Source organism: Acanthochromis polyacanthus, chromosome 6 (genome assembly GCF_021347895.1).
Source record: "Acanthochromis polyacanthus isolate Apoly-LR-REF ecotype Palm Island chromosome 6, KAUST_Apoly_ChrSc, whole genome shotgun sequence".
Classification (NCBI taxonomy): Eukaryota; Metazoa; Chordata; class Actinopteri; family Pomacentridae; genus Acanthochromis; species Acanthochromis polyacanthus.
In genome coordinates this window covers 36,811,960-36,833,490 of record NC_067118.1, presented here as the reverse complement: position 1 = coordinate 36,833,490, position 21,531 = coordinate 36,811,960, and the positions used below count along the sequence as shown (strand labels likewise).

General features: G+C 44.7%; 1 protein-coding gene across 4 annotated transcripts in view; it reads right to left on the bottom strand.

Moving 5' to 3' along the window:
- Window positions 1-1,997: 1,997 nt before the first annotated feature.
- The window catches only part of kmt2d (lysine (K)-specific methyltransferase 2D), a 30,901-nt gene continuing 11,367 nt past the window's right edge, over window positions 1,998-21,531 (bottom strand). For all 4 annotated transcript variants that reach the window (XM_022208663.2, XM_051949020.1, XM_051949021.1 and 1 more), the window contains exons 29-55: window positions 21,216-21,454; window positions 21,028-21,101; window positions 20,540-20,590; window positions 18,637-20,265; window positions 18,381-18,554; window positions 17,984-18,123; window positions 15,985-17,771; window positions 15,779-15,902; window positions 14,664-14,745; window positions 14,508-14,574; window positions 14,159-14,391; window positions 11,130-14,045; window positions 10,894-11,043; window positions 10,635-10,799; window positions 10,375-10,522; window positions 10,206-10,287; window positions 9,929-10,101; window positions 9,571-9,695; window positions 8,870-9,005; window positions 8,384-8,505; window positions 6,917-8,285; window positions 6,656-6,792; window positions 6,250-6,380; window positions 5,626-5,911; window positions 5,365-5,438; window positions 5,165-5,273; window positions 1,998-5,046 (exon numbers count right to left, since the gene is read on the bottom strand). In XM_022208663.2, the coding sequence (XP_022064355.2) occupies window positions 4,954-5,046; window positions 5,165-5,273; window positions 5,365-5,438; window positions 5,626-5,911; window positions 6,250-6,380; window positions 6,656-6,792; window positions 6,917-8,285; window positions 8,384-8,505; window positions 8,870-9,005; window positions 9,571-9,695; window positions 9,929-10,101; window positions 10,206-10,287; window positions 10,375-10,522; window positions 10,635-10,799; window positions 10,894-11,043; window positions 11,130-14,045; window positions 14,159-14,391; window positions 14,508-14,574; window positions 14,664-14,745; window positions 15,779-15,902; window positions 15,985-17,771; window positions 17,984-18,123; window positions 18,381-18,554; window positions 18,637-20,265; window positions 20,540-20,590; window positions 21,028-21,101; window positions 21,216-21,454 (10,816 nt within the window). In that variant the 3' untranslated portion in view covers window positions 1,998-4,953. The remainder of the gene's footprint in view (window positions 5,047-5,164; window positions 5,274-5,364; window positions 5,439-5,625; window positions 5,912-6,249; window positions 6,381-6,655; window positions 6,793-6,916; window positions 8,286-8,383; window positions 8,506-8,869; window positions 9,006-9,570; window positions 9,696-9,928; window positions 10,102-10,205; window positions 10,288-10,374; window positions 10,523-10,634; window positions 10,800-10,893; window positions 11,044-11,129; window positions 14,046-14,158; window positions 14,392-14,507; window positions 14,575-14,663; window positions 14,746-15,778; window positions 15,903-15,984; window positions 17,772-17,983; window positions 18,124-18,380; window positions 18,555-18,636; window positions 20,266-20,539; window positions 20,591-21,027; window positions 21,102-21,215; window positions 21,455-21,531) is intronic.

The following is a 21,531-nucleotide window of genomic DNA, read 5'->3' as shown; positions in this document are numbered from 1 at the left end:
AACCAAATACCAGACAATAGCAGCTGTGGTATAGTTGTACAAGCAGCAGTAGTAGTATAAATAGCTGTTAGAGTCGTAGAAGTAGCAGCAGTAGTTAGTGTACTACCACTACTACTAGTAGTAGTTGCATTATTATATCCAGATTAGCATCTATGTTCTTCCTCCAAACCCATTTTATGATTGGGATTACAGGCGATTCTTTAGGCCTTGTCTTTAGGCAGGCGGGACGAGTCAACAGAGGCCGGGTGGACGAAGGCATGAAGCTGAGAACAATCCAGAAAACAACAGAGGAGTGCAGCGGCCCAGAGCCAGAACAGAGTAACATAGTATTTCTGAGAAAACATCATAGTATAGCCTTTAGTATGAAAAACGCCATCATATACATCGTATATTGTACAAATAACAAGTCAAAGGAAAGACACATAAATTGTAGAATTGTAGTAATTGTGGGCTGACTGATTTACTGATTACCAGTATTTTATTTTTTACTGATTTACGGTAATAAATCAATTTAAAATGCCACTATTTTGGCTCTGAATCTTTATCTACTTGTGGTCGCTCTGTCTTCTGGAGTGATTTGATTGGTTATACATCACAAATAAAACTCCAACTTAACATCTGTAAACAAAATAAAAACGTATCAACAAAGTTTTCTGCTAGAGTTTGTGTTCTAAGTTTAACTCCAAGATTTTAAATACTTTCATTTACTGCAAATGAATATTTCCTCCAAATGTCTCACTAATAATCATTATCAGCCTTAAAAACCCACAAAACACCCCTCTATACTCAACCACACTTAGTACAGTCCGGTTCCCCCGTCTATAAATCTGCTTGGAATCTTCCACTTCCTGTTTGTCAAAGTGGCCTTCTACCTGGACAGGTTTTGTTGGAGCTCATGCAACAAACATTTTGGGTAACTGCACTTTAATATGGATGGATGACACTGAATTAGAGTCTGTTTTAATGAGACTGAGTTCAGATGTGTAGCTCTGTCATTAAATAGCCCCCCCCCCCCCACACACACTCTCCGCTCTGACTCCACCCAGACTCCGCCTTGGCTCCACCCATGTGGTCACCTGGAAACTACAATGTCAAAGGGACGACGAAATTAGACAGACAGACAGACAGACAGACAGACAGACAGATGGCCTGGCGGAGGTATGCGCTCTCCGAGTGCTTTTCTAGTTCTGTGATATCTTTGTCAGAATTATTTTTCATAGATAAATTATAACCGTAGACTGCACATCAAATGTCTGAGAAATAAATATAGAAACAATCTGGGTAAATGCAAGTTACAGCTGTAGTAAAGAACACTTCCAAAGAATGAGGGAGATGGGAATGTATTAGTGTATGATGTGAAAATGTGTGTCTGTACCGGCTGAAAATGTCCTGGAAAAATAATTTCAGAGAAAAAGTGGGAACCATGAGAAAGCTCGTCTCAAAACAGATTATTAAAGTAGGAAAATTAAAGCCACAGAAACAGAAAATATTCTTTTTACCTGTCAAAATCTGGAGACTACATTACCCACAATGCAACTTTAACCCTGTAAAACCCACTTATATTTATTACTGCTTATATATATATATATATATATATATATAATTTTTGCTCATTTTGTGAACTACATATAGAGTGAGAGAGCAAAAAAATGTAAAAATAAAGTTATATATACAGCAAAAAAAGTAAAAAATATATTTAAAAAATCTCATTTTTAGTTTTTTTGCTATTTTTTTTCTATATTTTGCTCATATATTTTTTTTCTATAGTTGGGTCTTACAGGGTTATCAGCTGCCAAAACACTGAGATAATTGCTAATAATGGAGTTGCTAACCTCTACAGCTCTCTAAAGATTTGGTAACAAACTAATGCTACACTCAGACATTCTCTTTACTCTCGATAAAACGCCTCAAGTCACCTAAAATCAGCTTCATCGTTTATGTACGACAACCTGCTAGACATAAAGCGTTGGTCACATCCTCACAACAGAAAATGAGCAGATATTTAAAATGCATTTTATTTTCCTTTACAAGAAACAAAAGCAGACAAAGAAATAAGATGAAGGGGAAAGGGAGTGGGAAACCAGTATATAAAGAGATGCAACCTCTGGCGTCCTGAAAAAAATATGTACAATTCAAAATAATATCCATACAAAACATGCCACATACAATAAAAATGATCATTATATTTATTCATATTCCCTAAAAGTATCTCTGCTGTACAGATGCAACATCTTTTTAAAAAGTAGGTGAGGTTAAAAAAAACCTTCAATTTGAGCAAACTTTTATTAAATTATAAGATATGCAGAGAACTTAAATTAAGATTCAGAGAAGTTAAAAATTATTTAGGCTAAAATCCAGTGAGAGCGGCATAATGTCTCGTCATGGTCTTCCCTTGAAATAGAAACATACCAAAAAATATATATATCAACTGCTTCGGATACTTGATCAATATCTACCACTTTAGAGAAGTTCTCTGTTATACTATGAGAGTGCAATTCATTACCAGGTTAAGTATGGGATTAACTTTGAGTATTACATCATAACATACATTAGGCCAAGTAACCATTTCACAAGGTTTACCAACACATTCACTTCTATAGGGAAGATATAAAAAAAAGCAAAAACACTAACCGTATTCTAGGGAGTTCAAGATTTTCCATTCAAGACTATATTAATCCAATTGTGACCGATTAAGGGACAGGTTTTGGTAATCAACAAGCAGTAGCATAAATAAAAAGAAAAATAAACACGAACAATATTACATAAATACAAATGCTATGCACCATTGTACTGCTTTATGCAAGAAGTGATTTTTATGTCTCTTATGTCATCGACTCTCCGCCATGAATCCAAACGGTTCCGTGATCGCCACGGACTTCTCGTCGCAAGTGATTGGAGAAGACCGGGCGGTTTTTTTCTCATACCTATTTTAACAAACTTGTCTCAGAGCTTATAGCAAAAAACACTAATAGAAAAACAGGTAAATGCAAAACACTCTGGTTCATATACATAAAGATATTAGTTTGCCATTTTACATATATTTATATTTATTTACAGCTTTATCTTTGTTAAAATGATATCCAGTGGTTGATTTTTTTTTTTCAATTTTATTTTTCTACACGTTTTTGACTTTATTGATTACAAAGGGGCTGGATAAAGAGTTGCTGTCCCCCTAAATGCATATACTATATTTACAGTTTGTACAACTTTGCATTTTTAAATCATGTGAGGTCATAGGTTAGGGGAAGGAGGAAACAAAGTAGTATGGGAAGGTGGAGTTTCAGTAAAGCTCCCTTTAAAGACTTATTTTTTTTTCATTCATCTTACACAGAAATGAAAACAAATGCCCTTTTTTCCAATAAGTCTTTCCCTGCCATCTGTTCAGCCTCAAGAAGACAGTACCAGCACTAGAAAAAGCACACTACAGGGAGAAGTAGAAACACTGCAGGCTGGACTCAGGCGGAGGAAGACTTACTACAGTAAAATTTAACAACAGTCCATTAAATAATACAGAGAGGAAGAGGCATGATTCAAAGTTTAAGGTCGAGTTGTGAAAAGGTCGAGCTGTTGGGGAATAAGAAGCGTTAAATGGGACAGTAGTCATGCATCCACTGGCTCGTTTTTTTCCCTCCTTTTTAAACGACTGAAACTTCAATTTACGAAGCAACCGGCTAAAGGGTACACGGTTGCTTTTTCATTTCCATAATCTTCTCCTAAGACTGAGCCGTTCACTCGCACCGTTTACTGTCTGGAGCAACTCAAAAAAGGCGGATGTTATTGTGCTTTCACACAGCTAATAGCATGATTCTGAGATTCATAAATAAAAATAAGAAGAAAAAAAGCAAAAAAAAATAGCAAAAGCTACATCAATATCCAGGATGATTTGGTGGCATACAGGACACCCACTAAGCTTGATTGTGATTTTAATGCAATATCTTATCAAAACTGTCATATATTTCCTCTGTATAAATAATTCATGAATAATAATTATGTTGGCTCATTATTGTAAATCATCATCAGCATAGAGTAGATAGAGCAAACCTGCTGCTAAAGATTCCCTGCTTGTCCGAGAAGGCTAAGCCCATAAAAACAACCCCCTCCCCCCACCGCCGCCGCTCCCACCCCCCCTTTTACCCCCACAGAGTAATTCCACAGTAGCAGTTAACAGTTTTTTATACAAAGCAGTCACTTTCCGCTAAATCAGTGAGGTAGACTGGGTCCGACTAACCCACCTTGGAGCTCCACGCGGTCAGAACATCTGGTGCCGCTGGAGCAAATAGCATCTCAAATTTTATATTTACTTACATCGTTTTTTTCTTTTTCTTTCCTCCATCGATCATATGCAGTTCTTACACAGAGCCACATCAAGATTGTCTAGCTAGCCAATATCCGCGTGAGTCATTGATGGGAAAGTGCCTTTTTTTTCTGGGAGGTGAGGGGTGGGGAGGTGTGGTCAGGTGGGACAGGAAATAGGTCCGACTTCAAAATGTGAAAATGCATCCTTAGTTCATTCTTAGTATTTTTAAAATGGCTTTTTGTCGAAGCTCCGGCTGAGCTCTGCACTACAAGAACTGATATCAGAGGGTCAGAATCATTTGGTAGATGTTGAGGATTGTTTTCCAGCCACTGTAAGCTTATTGAGAAGAGAAATAGCAGAGGAAAAGGAGGGGTGGTCTGGCTGAGGAAAGGGTGATTCATTAGTCCAAACATGAAAGTTAGCCCCGCCATCAAAGCTGCAGCTGATGTTCGGTGGTCGGTTGCTTTTATTGATTAATGCTCTTCAAACCTTTGGCTACAGGTGTCAACACTTTAAGTCTTTCAGCAGCGGAGGCCAGCCGTCCTCCACATCTTTCAGAACAGCTTATGCACTGGCTATGTAGGATTCAAAGGCTTTGGCGCAGGAGTGTTCTGGTGCCAGCAGAGATGGCAAGTCTCCATTTTCCTTCCTCCTCCTTAGTTCATCCACTTTCGGCAATTCCAGGCTCCGCAGTGGCAAGGGATCTTGTGCTGATCGTCCTCAAAATCAAACTGGTAGTCGTATGTCAGCTGGAATAAGAAAACAGTGAGAGTTAAAGGCTGCTTTAGAAAAAAAGACTTCCAAAACATGTAAAAAAGGAGCAAACTTCAGGTGAAATGTGAGTGAGAGTTATTTAATGCACGGCACCTCTTCTCCCTTCGGGATCCTGCGGCTGGAAATGATGATAATCTTGTCTTCTTTGTCGAATGTGACAACCTCAGCAACACAGTTGGGGGCACAGGAATGGTTGACATAGCTGGGAAGAAGAAAAAAAAAAAAGCCAGTTGAAATATATTCCTATAGTCAAGGGTTTACAGTGAGGCAGCAATTTACAAACCGACACTTACCGAGCTGGGCCTCCTGTCAGAGTGGCATCAATCACCTGCTCGTTGTTGATGCGGAACATGTAGATGCCACGGTTCTAAGACAGAAAAGGAAAATACACCTATTAAGTAAATGTGTCATACAGAGCTAAATTTCTTCTTGGTCCAGCTGTAAGATGAGCTTAGCCAGCCGATCCACATGAATGTTCTTTTTAAACCTTCCCCTTGTATGTTCACCCCATAATCTTTAACCAAACTGAATGCCTTCTGTGCCTTCTGGAGTACCTGTGACTCGTAGATCTTCTCACGACGATTGGCCACCTCGTTGCGTATGACGGTGCCAATGTACTCGATGACCATGGTGTGTTTCTCCAGATCCTTCGCAGCGTACAGCCCCAGGCCCTGAATGCGGGATCGTGCCAGATACACGTTGTTCTTCCACTCGGTTTTCAGGCGCCGATACTGGGAGGACTTGGAGTGGACAAACTGCTTGCTGTATGGAGTGTTGAGCTCTCCAGTGAAGGTACTCTGGTAGGCCTTTGAGACGCTGGTGCTGTTTAGAGTGTGAGGCCTTGAGACAAACAGAGAAAAAACGTCATCATTCAGAATATTCACTTTATTCATTCATTTAGAGAATGTGTACAACGGAGCATGAAATGACAGAATATACAGGAGTTGTTAACGCTACAGTCCTCAGCATAGGACCTCATATTTGTTCAGTTATCAATGAAGAAGCCAACTCCATTGTTTAGCATTTAAATCTGCTCCTTGCTGAAGCTAAATAACTGCACAAAAACACTAATATTTAAATTAACACACCTGCCCAACAACACTTCAAATGTCTTCTACCGTGTTCAGTATTTCTTACAAATCAGCTGCTTTTGTCTTAATGCTAGAATAATGTTCTACCTCTTGCAGTGTGAGGAAACCTTGGGCTCAGAGCGGGCACAGCCGGTGGGATTAATCATAAGTGGAAGCTCCATGAGAGGGTGTCGGCCATATCGAAACTGGTAGTTCTGGCAGTTCTCCACTCCAGGTAACTGAAACACGACAAAGTGCAAAATTCATGCAGTTCTCAGTACAGTAAAGCCGTTATATCATAGCAGTGTTGTGTGGCTATAAAGCCTTCTGGTCACATGGATTCAAGTTAAGTTTTATATGATAGGACTGTTCATGATGTTTGGTGTAGTCTGTAACAGGGTTTTAAAAAAGCTAACACTTTACATCAACCTGTGATGAAACTGATCACAGGCTTCAATTATATTTGGGAGATAAATCCAAAATAACTGGGACAGAAAGTGCTACTTCTTCTTACCGACTCAGTGATTCTCATGACAGCATGAACTGTGAGGCCATACATCTCCTCTCCCTTGACATGTTCAGTGAACAGCTTCAACATGGATGATTCCTCTCGGAGTTTAGCCACCTGCTGAACTACTTGTTCCCAGATGCCTGGAGACAAACATATGCAAATAAATTCAGTCATTGGTCAGGAGAGTTATTGAAAGTGGGAAAGTACTGGAAAAATGCAACACTGAGAGACACCACATAACAATTTGGAAAGTAGTGCTCTTACGTTCTGGAGTAGTTTCGCGGTACTGCAAATCTTCCATGCCGTGCTCCAAAACGCGCACCTCAAACAAGGGGCGGCCATCATCTTCGCTGATGCGGCAGCGGTAGCGACAGCGCTTGTTGGGAACCCGTGTGCTCCAGTAGATGCGTGTGGCCTCATAGCCGACAGGGAAGATGGCAGTGGGCGAGTGGAAGTTGGCCATTTGGGAGGGTAGCAACTGGCCAATGGCATGAAAGATGAGACCCCCGACACGGAACAGGTGGATACGGTCCCCTCGCTGTAAGATGCTGGCAATCTGCTTCACCTCATCACGCTCAATGTAGACGCGGCGTAAAACAGCAAATGTGCTGAGTTCGTCGTCACTGGGGCCCTTCAGCTTATGCTGGGTGCACAACATGGTCTTATCTTTGAAGAACATGCAGCGTGCCCGGATGGCACAGGCAAAGTGGTAGACATTCGGGCAGCGCAGTCTGTTGCAGCTGCTGGTGGCACCAGTCTTCTGGCAGTACGCACACAGAGTCCGCAATCCGCGACGCAGGGCTACCTCCACATTGATGAGGGCTCCCCCCTGCGTCTCATACACCTCCGTGGACCACAGAGCGCAATTAAGGTGCACCCACAGGTCCACGTCGATGTTCAGCAAACGTGCAGGCCCATCAGTGGCGCCATCGCCTTCCTCGTGGCAGAAGCAGCATTTGCGCTTATCCCGCGGCAGCTTTTCTGGTCGAAGAGTGATGCGCAGCCGTTCCATCAGCTCAGACACTTCACGGCTGCTCTCTTTCTTAGACCCACCCTTGCGTATTGTTATGACAATCTGAAGCCGCTTCCATCGGATCCCCTTCCATTTCTTCAGTTTGGGGTGCACCACCTCTTCATCAGGTGAGAGAGGCCTGCGTTGCTTCAAAGCCTTCGGAGAAGACTCTACGGTGCTGGGAGAATCCTTCGGAGGTTCGGCCGAATCAGCGGGAACGTCCTCCTCCTTGATAACAGGAATCGGAAGATCTTCTGTAGGAGCGGGGGGATCTGGAACTGCAGGGGCAGTTGTTGGATCAGTGGGTGGTTCTGGTGCAGCAGCATCTTGGGACTCTGTGATTTCAGTCGGTTGAGCAGCTTCAACAGGAGGATCAACATCCTGCTGAGGCTCAGTCTTGGTCTGAACATTGGTGGGACTGGATGGTGGGGGGGGTGGAGAAGCTGAAACTTTCGAAGGTTCGGCTTCACTCGCTGTAGCTGGGAGAGATGGGGGAGGCTGAAAAGGAGATGGGGGTGGGGACTCTTCCACTGGTATAACAGGAAGGTGGCGCACATCCAGATCATTTACTTTGGCTGTGTAACAGTGCTGGACTGGTTGGTCTTCCTTCTCAGGAAATTCCTAAGAAAAAAAATCCCCATATGAGATCTACAGCTCTGAAGGCATATGAAGCAAAAAGGATTTGTTTTAAATATAGTTTGAGAACTGCAGCGACCAACCTGTTTAATAAGTGCCAGAATGTCCACCTGTTTCTTCAGTGTACAGCCCGGTAGAGACACATCAAACTGCCTCAGCCACTCATCCTGACCAGGTGAAGCACTGTCTTTAGGACACAGCGACCCTGGAAAACATTACCACCTTAACATTAGTTTCCGTTTGTGGTTTAACAGACTCACATTATATTAAAGCTCTGCATTAATGTTTGAGAGCAATGACGGTGGGGTTACTCTAGTATAGCGGCAAGACTGCTAAAGTAACATGCTCAAATTACAAACAAGAAACTGGCATCACAAAAGACTAAACGTGCCAAGGCTAATTTTACTAGTACATATTTAGAATTAGACACTGCTGGATGCTTTCCACAAGAGCTGCTGAAGCAGACCGTCTTGACATTCACGTCCTGTTGTTGTGAGCAATGTGCAAACAGTTTAACACAAAAAGACATCAGGAGTACGCAATTCACAAAATAGTCTCCAAATACCTACCGGACTGACCAGGAGCTTTCCCAGTCCCATCCACGCCAGGCATGTCAGGGCTTTGTGTCGGGAAAGTGACCTCATAAGTACCAGGCATCCTAATGTTAAGCAGCCGGGCCATAGCCATCATCACGTGATTCAGTTTCTGAAGGGGGGAAAAAAGACAATTTAGGGTTCTGTTTACAAGCATGTAGAGTAAAAAAAATAAACACGCTCCGCTTAAAACATCCCCCGCCTTATATATAGTGCCTCTAAGTGCAAGAAATAATAATATATACTGGACGATAGACCTACAAAATGATACATCTTCACTACAATAAAAGAAACAGTCAGGTCAAGGTCATACACCCCAAAAGGCACATCTACATCACCAGCAGGCTTAGTGTGCGCAATATGAATGAAGTCCCTCAAGTAGTTTGTGAGATATGATCCAGAAACCAAAAAATATTTTAAGTGCCTCAGTATGACCTTGAAAATCAGGTCAAGTTCATACACCCCAAAAGGCACATCTATACTATATAGAGATGGCATGGGTGCAATATGAATGAAATCCCTAGAGTAGTTTCTGAGATATGCTCTGGAAACGAAAATGTGGACGTACGGACGTACGGACGTACGGACATGCCCACGCCAATATCCCCGTCTGTGCCTACGGCCGGCGGGGGATAAAAAGGGAGGAAAAGTGACAGAGTTATGATATGGCTTCATACCTTGGCTGCAGCAGAAGACAGTGTGAAGGTAACAGACACTTCATTGTTTTTGGCCTTATCCCAGTGGTTGGATGTGGAAACTGCTTTGCTGTCAGGTGCTTCAAAAGGTTTATTTTCTGGGAATTCTATTGAAAAAAAAAATACATTCAACTTTTATTAGTTTGCTTTTTAACAAAGAAAATGGATTCAAAGTTAGAATGAAATAAAACTTCAGCAGTAAAATGTAATTCCATATATTCTAAAATGTCCCTGTAACATGTAGGATGATGGATATAGCTAATGGTATGCGCTCCTGCTGCATATGAGCACTGCTGTTGCTGCTTTGTTTGGAAATTATATTCAGAATGCTGCATAATACCTGGGATGGCAGTTCGAGGTATGAGGGGTATGATGGGGGATATTGCTCTCTCCGTCTCCTCCTCTTTAGGCTCCCGCAGGTGAGGAAAACGCGGCGTTTCATCTCCTACATTACTCTCTGGGGATGAGGCTGGAATGATGCTTTCTGGAGCATCCTCATCATCACTTTCCATTCTGTTAAAAAAAAAAAACATACATTACCCACATGTATACACTTAACAAAAAGAAATCTATGCATTTTGGCAGACAAACAACTCAGGACAATCATCCTATTGTACCTGATGTCCTCATTCTGGTTATGGGGTGGGGTGGGGAGAGCAGCTAGGATGTCTACGCTTTTCACCTCATCTGTAACAGAATCTGTACAAGAAAAACAAAATAATATAGGAAACAGTGTCTAAAAACCAATCTGTCTTACAGCATGTTAAATACCGATGATGAATTTACCCATTGGCTCTTCTGCTGGCTCTGTTTCTTTCTGACTCTCAGACAGGTCCTCCCCAGGAGTCACGCCATTCAGCAGCTTATGCTGCACAGATGGTGGAGGAGTAGGTGGCAATGAGGATGGAGGTGTTGGAGGGTTGCTGAGGTTGCTCTGTAAAGGCAAAAACAGTATGTTCTTGAGACCTGAGTTTTTGAAGACTTTCTTCTATAAGTAGCATAACCGACGACCAATCATTGATGGTACATGTACAGTTTAGTTATACCTTAGTAAGTAACTGAGAGTAGTAGTCTGGGATATTGTCCAGCACTGCATTTCCAAATGATCCTTTGAGTTGGGCTTTGCCATTCGCTGGGCTGCTTCCAAAAGGGGCAAAAAGATCCAGACTGGCGGTGATCGAAGGCTCCATCAAAGGCAGCAGAGAGAGACCCTGGAGGGTCAATGTACATTAGTCTACATAAAGAAATATTCCTCAAAACATCAATGGAAAAATCAATTAGGAAATAAATTTTGCCATCCTTTACCTGTTTGAGTTGTTTTATCAGGGCCTCAGCACTTTTTCCAACTTCTTCTTTCTTATTCTTCTTCCGTGAGGCTGGCCCTCGGTCTCCAGCTGCCTTATTAGTGCGCTTTGGCTTTTGTACAGGAGCCCTTTTTGTTATAGACTGTAAATCCTGTAAACATCAACAAAATGAGAGAGAGGTTTTCCCCACAATCAACATGACAGCAAAAAGAATTATTTCACTTAACAGAAACATACCTCCATGTTTCGTGGAGTCCCTTGAAGTTTTTGCTCAAGCATTGCCAGTTTGCTGTTGATGTGACCATTGATCTCATTATGGATACCTTCAGACGGCCTCTGTGCACCAAGCTGAAGGTTCTTCGTTCTCAGGAGTTTCTGGAGTAGTTGCTGTCCAGTCTCAGATCTCGGGCCTTGATTCCCAGGATCTCTCGTCATGTTTCCAGAATTAATAAAGCTAGTATTGTTCCCAGAAGGAGCTGTTTCACCTGTTACTTCCCGTTTTATAGCCCCAGGATGAGCCTCTGCTCCACCGTCGCACTGAAACTCCCTTGGTTCCTGTTTGATATTCTGTATTGTCATCTTGCACAGCTCCCCTTGTTGTGTTTGAGAAACCTGGCCTTCTGTAGTCTGCTGCATCTGTTGATGAACATTCATGCCTCTCTGTGGCCCATTGGAGACAACTGAAGATGTTTGAGATGCTTCCTGGCCTGATGTCTGAGTTTCGACTTTTAGCCCTGGACAATCAAGTGGACTCTTGGCTCCAGGTGACCTGAGTGGGGATGCCTTGACTTGGCTGTATGGACTCCCCCGTCCAGCCCTGCTGTCCGCTATAGTGGGTGAGGAGACATGTGATGAATGGGGTGAGGCAGGGTGAACCGGGCTCATGCCAAAGGGACCTCTTGGAGAATATGCATGTGAAGGAGAGCCCTGTACACGGCCCGCTGCAGCTGCCATTAGTGCCTGTTGTTGGTTCTGGCTGGGAGTGGGTGGTCGCATCCCCATGGCTTGATTAAATGTGTGTCGCTGTGGATCGCCAGGAGAGTTGGCTAAAGGCTGACGTGGAGATGCAGGCCTCACCATACGGCCCTGGTCCATGGGGGAACGTGGCACTGGTACCTGGCCTCTCATAACATGTTGTGGCATCATCTCCCCTACTTGTGGCTGTTGTTGTCCCGGGACCATCAGCCCTTGCTGTAACTGAGGAGCAGGTTGTTGGCCCAACATGCCAGACTGCTGCTGACTACCCACTACTCCTGGATTCCCCATGGCTCCATATGGCATCTGATGGCCTTCCATCCCCAGCATCTGCTGCCCAACCTGAGACACCTGTGGCCTCAACTGACCTTGTTGCCCTTGGCCTATTGACATTCGCAGCATCTGCCCCTGTTGGAGCTGTCTCTGCGCAATCATGGCCTGGATGTGCTGTATCTGCTGGTTTGGGGGAAGATTGCGGAGCTGAGGATTCTGGGCAATGATAGCCTGGATGTTAATAGGGGTGCGGATCTGTCCAGGAGGAACCCCAGGTCGCTGTGCCATCATCCCTTGTTGCTGGGCTCTCATCATGCCCATCATGGCCTGTTGTTTCTGCTGCTGGGCCATGAGGGCTTGCTGCTGTGGATTATGGCCCATCACAATTTGCTGTGGCTGCCCAGGATGGTTTTGTCCTATGATCTGCTGCTGCATGGTGGAATCTTGTGACTGTTGTGTGGCATTTTGTACAGTTTGCTGTTGTTGAGCCAAGAAATCGATCGGCTTCCCCTCTTCTTTAATAGTCATCAAACTGGGTTTGTCAGCACTGACAGAAGCTTGTCTTTGAAGCGTGATTGGAAGTTGTTGCTGCAGCACACCAGTTTGCTGATTTCCAGCCAAACCAGCTTGTTGCTCATGCACAGACTGTGGATTTGATTGTTGCTGCTGGGCCAAATAAACTTGGTTTTTATGCTGTTGTTGCTGCTGCTGCAATTGTTGTCGTCCCACGTCAGTTTGATGATCATTTGCAGAACCAATCTGGGATATCTGATTAGGAGTGGAGGGTCCACTCCGCTGTGGTGGCGTTCTTGAATCAGGGCTAAGGATTCCACCTTCTTTAAGTCCTGAGTTTTGGCTGTCTGTGGAGCCCTGTGGTTGGGGTGTGTTACTTCCTGCTGAAGGCGAGGAGCCCATCTGTGGGGTAGATGGTTGGGAGAGCCCTCCTTGCTCTTGGCTAGGCTGTGTTGGTTGTCTTTGCTGTGCCATTTGCTGCTGTTGGAGGTGGACTAAATTCTTGGCAACATTCTGCTGTTGCTGAGATGCAAGCATGCGTTGAGCCAGAATGTTTTGTTGTTGTGGAGTCAACTGGGCCTGGGATCCCCTGAGTCCGGGATGACCTGGAGATCCAACCACACCCTGTTGGCCCATCATCAGCTGAGGCCTCTGTTGCTGTGATGGTGCGACTGGTTGGTTCCCCATCATTCCTGGCTGAGCTGCCATCATAGCCTGAGCATGGCTAATGGGCGGACCTCCCATGCTCTGGGGTGGTGGAGCCACAGATTGGCCTCCAACCATTCCTTGTGGAACCTGCACCATGTTCTGTTGATTGGCCTGATTGGCCAGCATTCCCTGCTGAGCGTTTGTTTGTTGTTGGGCCATGAGCTGGTTTCCCATCATACCAGACTGTGGTTGAGCGATTAAACCAGACTGTTGATTTGGGTGTGGCATTGGTTGCTGGCCCATCATCGCCTGCTGCTGTTGCTGGAGCTTTGCCATCTGCATCCTATGCTGAAGCTGTCTTTCTTGCAGAAGCCTGGGGTCTGCACCTTGCATTCCAGGCCCCTGTGGAAAGAATCCTGCAGGAGCCCCAGGGGGACCTGGAGCTCTGGTACCACTGGCTCCAAGAGCAGCAGGAAGTTGTGGTTGGGCCCCTCCAATAAATGGCTGCCCTTGTGGCATCCTGACAGGCATCCCACCTTGAGGCATCATGCCAGGGTTTTGGCCTATTACTGGAGTTCCCTGCTGGCCCATCATCATCTGGCCAGGCATCTTGGGAAACATATGAGAAGGACCTCCCTGTGCAGAATGACCTGGGGTAAGAAGTCCAGAGCTCTGCTGATGCTGCTGCTGCTTGCTTCTGTACTCCGCAATAAGATTGGTGTGCTCCTTCTGTTGCTTGCGCACCTAGAACAGAATATTTGTGAGCAAATCAATGTTATATATGAAATTTCCATCTGCTTTTGCTTTGTAATATGTGATTTTTACAGCTTTCTTCAGATTCTTTCAAATCTACACACCTGGTCAAGCTGTTTTTGAATTTTGCTTTGCTCCTCTGTAACCAACTTCAGTTTCTCTGCATCTGCTTCCGCAAATTCCCTGCCAGCTTTCTTGGCAGTGCGTTGCTTAGCGCACAGTGCCTTGCGGGATTTGCGGTGTACTCCAATCTGTTCCTCCAAAAACTTCAACTGCATTTGAAGTAACTGCTGGGTATGAAGAAGCCATTCTTCATATTGGTGCTGTTCTGCATCATCTGTAACAGAAGAAGACAGCTTAAGTTATCTACAAAAAAGGATGAGGATAGCAATAGAACTTCTTCCCAAACACCTAAATGTTAAAAAAAAGAAAGAGAGGATTGGTATAACATACTGATGATTCCTTGCACAAACTGGGGAGGGTTAGGTCTTGACTGAGTAGGATCACTTGTTTCTCCCTCCTAAACAGACAAAAAAATCCATTTGTAAATAATTCAGGTGCAAAAGACTTAAATAAAATCAGTCACTTTGGGAAAGCAAGACAGCGTACCTTTGGAGGTCCAGATGTAAGCTGACCTGGATCTGTGCCTGGGGCAGACGCCAGCCTCTGAGCAAGCAGAGAAACTTGTTGCCTGAAAAGAAAACAAAGAATAAAACTACAGCTGCAGCATATTGAACAGCAAAGTGTATGTAGTTTTCTAAATATTGTGCAAAAAGTTATAAAATACCATAACATTACTAACTCCAAAACTTCAAAGTAAGCTGACTGCTATGAATCATCAATCACTGACAATAAGCAAATTCAGCAGCTTTTAGGAAGAGAACTACACTCCATGGTGACTGAAGGGACCATTACTGGTTCAGCTGTGACACACAGATCACAGCTGCAAACAAGTGGCTGCAGAGTGACTCATCTTGTAAACAGCTGTTGTAAGGAGCCTAGTTTTTAACTCAACAGTGTGGTACAGCTTGAACCAGCAACAGACAGCATGCACTACTGAAAACTGTCAAAAACAATTTTGAAGAACACTGCCGTAAGAGTAATCATGCATTTATTTACCGGTGTGCATATTCAAGTACGCTTGAACTGTCATGCATTCTCACTGTTGCACATCCTACAATGCATTTGAATAGCAATAATCATTAGGATAGGGAAAAAGTGAACAAACCATATTGTCAGAGACTAAGAATCTTTAAACTGAAAGTGACAATTCGAATCAGGAAAGTTATTTACATTTAGTGATTGGGTGGTAAACATACTGAGAGCTTTCTGGATTGAATGACACACAAAATGTATCATTCTAGTATGGTATATGCCATTGGAAAAACAATTTAAAATACAAAGCTCAACATAAGCTACTGGAAAAATGAAGTCCAAACAGAACTGCCATTTTTGGCAGCATTCCAGTTTCAATTGCAATTATGTTCTTGCGGGGGCAGGAGTGTTCTCTGCTGTGTGGAAGCAGTAGATCAATGTTTCCTCTACGGATTGTAGAAGCCAAACATTCCTTACCAACATTGTAATTTCTACCTTAGTTTGTGTATAGATAAAACCTGACAACTTTAAACAGCTAAATGAAAACATACTGGCTACATTTTAAAGAATAGCATAAAAAATAAAATGTCTACATCATGTATGCAAAGTTTTATGTTGAACAAAAATACCTGTTAATGCCAGTGGGAACAACCATTGGATCCTGCGCCAACACTCTCTTAATACCCTTAAGTGCCACCATCTTTGCCTTGGCAATGGGATCCATGATGTCATCAGTAGCAAATTTGTCCAAATCTGCAACAATAAAAAAAGAGTTTGTTGATAAAGTATACAAAAAAAACATATAAGAGCAGTGGCAGGGATCAACCACGCTAACCTTTATCTGGAAAGAAACTGTTGGCCAGAGGTGACTGCTTAACCACTGGCTGCTGCTGTGGTTGCGGTTGATGTCCAAGACCTGTATGGATCCCCGGCTGCCCCGCCCTCATCATGGCTTGTTGCTGGGCCATGGCCATGTGAGGTGGAGGTACCATTCCTGGTCCCATAAGCCTTTGCTGCTGCTGCATCATGTGTGGAACACGGGGTACCATTCCTGGCTGAGCTATCATTCCTTGAGGTGGTGGACGATGGTGGTGTGGCAGCATTATTTGCCCAGGTGCCTGTGGGTTCGGATGTTGACTTGGGAGGCCAGAAAAATGAGATGCCATTCCTCCCTGGTGCAGAGAACTGAGCTGTTGCTGTTTCTGTTGTTCTTTCTTCTCATGCTCGAGGAGATCTTGTATTAAAAGAGGCAGTTCACCCTCTAAAGAGCTCTCTACCTTTGCCAAGTCTACTGCAGGGGAGTGCTGCCCCCCTACATCAGGTAGCCCTAGTGGATCATCACCTATAACTCCATGTGTAGCAGCTGGAGGAAAAGGCAATGGATCAGCTTGGCCTGGTAAAGGGTATGGAAGTCCGCCCAATCGAACAGAACTAAGTGAGGCTGACTGATTTTCTGTTTGTGCAGTCTTGGCTGCTGGTGCAGGCCCACCAAGAAGCATTGACACGGCTTCTCCCATTTCATCTTTCACCTCAGTCTGGCCGGGCTGCAGCTGAGGCGTTAGACCTCTGTCTTCTACTTTGACTTTGGAAATATCAGCAGTTTCTGCAGCAGTCGTCAGCTGGGTAGTAGACTTCCGTGCAGAAGCATCGGTTGCAGTAGGAGGCTTCTGCCCTGGCTCCAACTTTGCTTTCTCCTCCACTTTAGCATGTGCAGATCCAGAGGAAGATGAAGGTGCTTCACTTTCTGCTTCCACCAGCCGTAGCTGGTCTGAAAAGACATCTTTAGGATCTCCTTGATCAAGTTCAGGGTCAGTGTATGCCAGCAGGTCAAACTCATCACTGTTAAGCAAGTCATCCAGATGTGGATCATTGGTTTCAAGGTTGTCCAAGTTACCCAAGTCATCATCTCCTTTGTCAGGGTCCAAGTCCAAAGCCAAATCATCCTCATCTTCCACACCTCCATCTCCTGGAGCATCGCCTAGCCCCTCAAGGTCAGGCTCTGGTAGTTCCTCACTGTTTTCTACCCCTGCAGGCTGAGGTCCTGTGACTAGGCTTGGTTGTGGGAGCCGATGCTGTTCAGTATTTCGAGCGTTTGGAGTGGAAGTAGCTGCTTGAGGCTGCAGGTGAGGCTGTTGTGTTCCCGATCCTGTAGACTGCTGAGGCAGTAACACTGAGAGTCCACCCTGTGGTAGCCCCAGCTGTGAGTCACTGCTTCCCTCTGTTTGAATGCCACCAGGTTGAGCCATGGGATGTTGTTGAGCATAAGGTGCTGCCATCTCTTGCTGTGGGGCAAAGAGTCGTGGTCTTGGCTGGGGTCCTCGGGGCATAAACTGCGGTCGTAAAGGTAGCCGTTGAGAGTTGTGTCTTAATTCAATGAATTGCGGTGGGGGTCCTTGACCAAGTGGCTGCATGGTCTCTCCTCCATGTCCGGCCATCATGGTGTGAGGGGTACCCATGCCTTCCATACCCTGGATGTTGACAGCAGGATTAAGATTGTGCCTTATGCCCATAGCCTCCATGCCAGGCTGGGGGAATCTCCTCGGACCTGGAGCCTGACCCTGCCATTGAGGAGGGAATGGTTGACGGGAAAACATGCCCTGAGGTCTGGCGGGCCCTGGTAGCCTGAACATCAGAGATACAAAAAGAAAAAATATATTTCTATTCAAATACTATTTGCCGTATAATATAATTTTGAAGATAAAAGAGGCGGGACTAATTTAGGGTGACAAATATTACTCTGGGCAGAGGTAATTATTTCTGTGACCAATTTGAGATTTTGGGCTCATTACATTCCAGTAAGACAACTAGATAATCTACTTCAGTGAAGTGCTTGCCTTAGTGTGCTAGGATCCACCATTGCAGGGGTTCCTGGAGGTGGTGGGCGAATAAGCTTATCATCCATGCCTCCAGGAGCCAAGGGCATCTTCCCTGCCACAGAAGCCTGAGCTCCAGCAGTAGCAGCAGCAACACGATCCTGAAAGAAGCAACAGCCAAAAAGAGGTCAGTGTACCATACCTTTAATCTGTAATAATTTGCAACTTTGTCATTTAGCTTTTAGCAATCAACAGAGACATCAAAGCACAGCTAAAGAATGATGCATCTTTAGTTTTAGCAATTCAATCTTTTCATGAAATCCACAGCAAACTAGAAAGCTAACAGTATAACAGACTTGTAATTGCAACATTGCAATGCAGGCAAGATGTTACATTTGTGATGTTGATACAATAATACCTGTGGATAAGGAGGTGGTGCTCTGTGTGCCTTATCTTGCTGAAAGGCTCCCATCTCTCCTCCAGACCAGCCAGGGGATGCACTGCCAGCAGCAGCAGCAGCAGCTTCCTTCTCTTGTCTGATGGAATTTCTCTGCATTTGTTGTCTGATTAAGAATTCCCTCAGTCTCTGACGCTGAAAAAGACAAGACGCATTGATTAGCAAAACCCCTTTAGAGGTGCACAGAATGGCTAGTCCTTGGCTAATATTTTGATACCTGTCTGTGCTTCTCCAGCTCAGATGGGCTGAGTCCGACTAACGAAGGGTCCTGTACTGCTGAAATGTCAGGCATTTCTTGAGTGCCTGGCAAAGACGGTGGATGAGGTATGTCTTGAGGGTTAACAGCTGGTAGTTCTTGAGATCCAGAAGGAGCTGGTACCCTGGAACTGAGGTTGTCTGCTCCCAAAGTCAGCTGAGCTTGTGGCTGTTGTTGCTGAAGCTGACCCTGTGCCATCTGAGTCTGCTGTTGAGTTATTTGGAAGCCTCCTGTGCTGGGGCTGCGACTGAAAGTAGGAGGTGCTGATGGTTTACCAGAGAGAGGATCGCCTATGGAACTGTTGGTGGAATGGCCTGGAGGTGGCTGGTTAGGATGAGGTGACGTTTTGTAGTTTGTAGTTCCCTCTGGAGCAAGAGAGGGAGTGCGAAGAGGTTTGTGGACAGTAGCAAAAGGGTCCCTTGATTGTGGCCTGGAAGGTGGTTGAGAACAATGGTCTGGGGATTGAAAACGAGGGGTAGCAGGAGACTGGACAGAGTAAGCATCATTGGACAGGCCACAAGGAGTGTGAGGAGACTGAGAGCTGCCCTGGGACTGTGGGCTGGAGGGCACTCGAGGACATTGTTCCTGCTGAGGGTGTCTCTGAGGTCCAAGGGAACAATTGTCACCTGACTGCGGCCTGGGAGTTAGCGGTGCATGAGCATGGGGGTCAGAGAAAGTGTGGGAGGGAGACTGCCTGTATCCTTCAGAAGGATGACTAGGGGAAGCTCCGGGATGAAGTGCACCACTCTCCCCTTGGTGCATCCGTGGGGTCATGGGTGCCTTGAATAAACCATCCCCAGACTCCAGCATCCCAGCAGGGGAGCCAGTAGACAGCTCATGTCTTCCAACTGCAGAGGAGCGTGGAGAAGGTGCACTCATATCAGCCCTGTACTGCCCTGTGCTTACAGGTGAGGAAGCCACTGCAGAAGGTGAAGGAGATGAACCATATTCTGACCGTCCCATCCCTTGCTGGGCTCTGAAAGGGTCTCCATAGTGGGGTGTGTGGGGTGGTGAGAAGATGGGTGACTCCCCAAGGCCAGGACCTCTTGAATGAGGACTTTCTGGAGGTCCTAGGGACTCCTGAGAGCCTTGCTGTGACTGCGGTAGATGACTCTGTTGCTGCTGCAGCTGTGATCTGAAGTAGGGGTCAACCTGCTGAGCCCGTCTGGGGGTTCCAGGAGTTCCTGGTTGCATGTCAAAAGGGCCAAGACTGGCTGGCCGTCCCTGAGGAGGACCCTGTGGGCCGGAAGCGGAATAACCTGAGGAAGAGGCCTGTAAGGGGCTGGCCCCAGCATGAGAGAAGGGTGTGGTTGGATGTGAATGAGAGTGAGGTGATTGAGGAGGAAGCTTGGCCAAGGGATCTGTCCGGATTTCAGCTGACAATGGAGTCTTAACAGGTCCATCTGAGAAAAAGACAGAAGATGATCCTGAATCTGGAGGAAATGGAAATGGGCTTTCGGCAGAGCTGGGTTGGGAAGAGACTGATGCAGAGCCTGAAGGTGGAGGGATCTGGAGGTGTAAACTCGGTCGTTCTCCTTTCACACGTCCTGGCTCTGTCTTGATCGGCCGACACACCTGAGACTCTGCCTGCTGCAAGAGGACAGTACAGGAGAAACATTAAGAATCTGCCTTTTTAAATGTTTTTTTTTTTAGTATTGGAATAGAGAAACAGAAAGAGGAGCAATGTAGAGAAAGAAAGCAGAAGAATGACATGCAGTAAGTAATGCTGGTGTCATGTGCACCCATGTGGTATGCTTCCAAACCACTCAGCTATCAAGTCGCCCGTACACCAGAACAGTAACGAAATCTACCAAGTCTGTCATTCCATTTCACATTGCACGAGAAAGTTGATGCTTTAACTCACCTTCTGTGCCTTGTTGATCCTCTGTGCTGCTCGGTTATCTTTGGCCTTTTGCTAAAGAAAAAAAAACAATCAGATAACAATTTACATTTTGACTTGTTTACTATGTAACAAAAACATTATTAAAATTATTTTATTACTAGTTTTATTTAAATGCAGAAACACAGCACATTGTGTAGGAAGAATAAATTAAAAACCATCTTGATGCCAAACTCCTCATTAGGGTTCCAATAAGCAGTGCCCACCAGCTAAGATGCCAAACATTTCACATAATAGATCCTATATTTCTGTGTTTAGTAATTGTCATTTTTCATTCAAAAGAGGGCACAAGCTTCTACTAAGAATTTGACAGAACACAAAATAGCAAACATGGGCATAACTGACTGCATTTTACAAATTCTGTGTTTAAAGAGAACTGCAGCAAAGTGCTCATGTAAATCAATTCTTTTTCAAAACAAATGACACAGAGACAAAAAAAGCACAAAACCTACCAGATATGGAACCTTGTCTGCAGCCGACACCTTTCTCCAGATCTTCATGATCTGCTTACAGCGACTAGCCCAGTCTGAAAGAAAAAATAAGTATAGGATAGTGTTACAAACCTTAAAAATAATATAAATTGGAAGTTAAATCTAATAATAAATTATATATGTCATTCTGGTATTTCTTTCATACAAACCTGGATAGTCCTGTTTGAGAGTAGGGAAGTTGGTATTGGCATAAAGAACAGGGGAAATGGTTGACAGCTCTCCCAGCTCCTCATCTTTCTCCCACCGCTGGAGACTGCGCTGGTTGTAAGACAGCCCATCACCCTCTGCCTCTGTGGGGGTTGGTGGAGAGGAAGGGGTTGCTGGGGTAGAGGGAGTGGCCCAGGGGCTCTCCTCGCCCCCATCAGGACTGAAGAGCCCTCCTCTGTCCCTGTACACAATGTAAAGGATATTGGGTTTTGTGAAATAAAGGATTTACATTTGTGTAAACATCAAGAACAAGAGTCT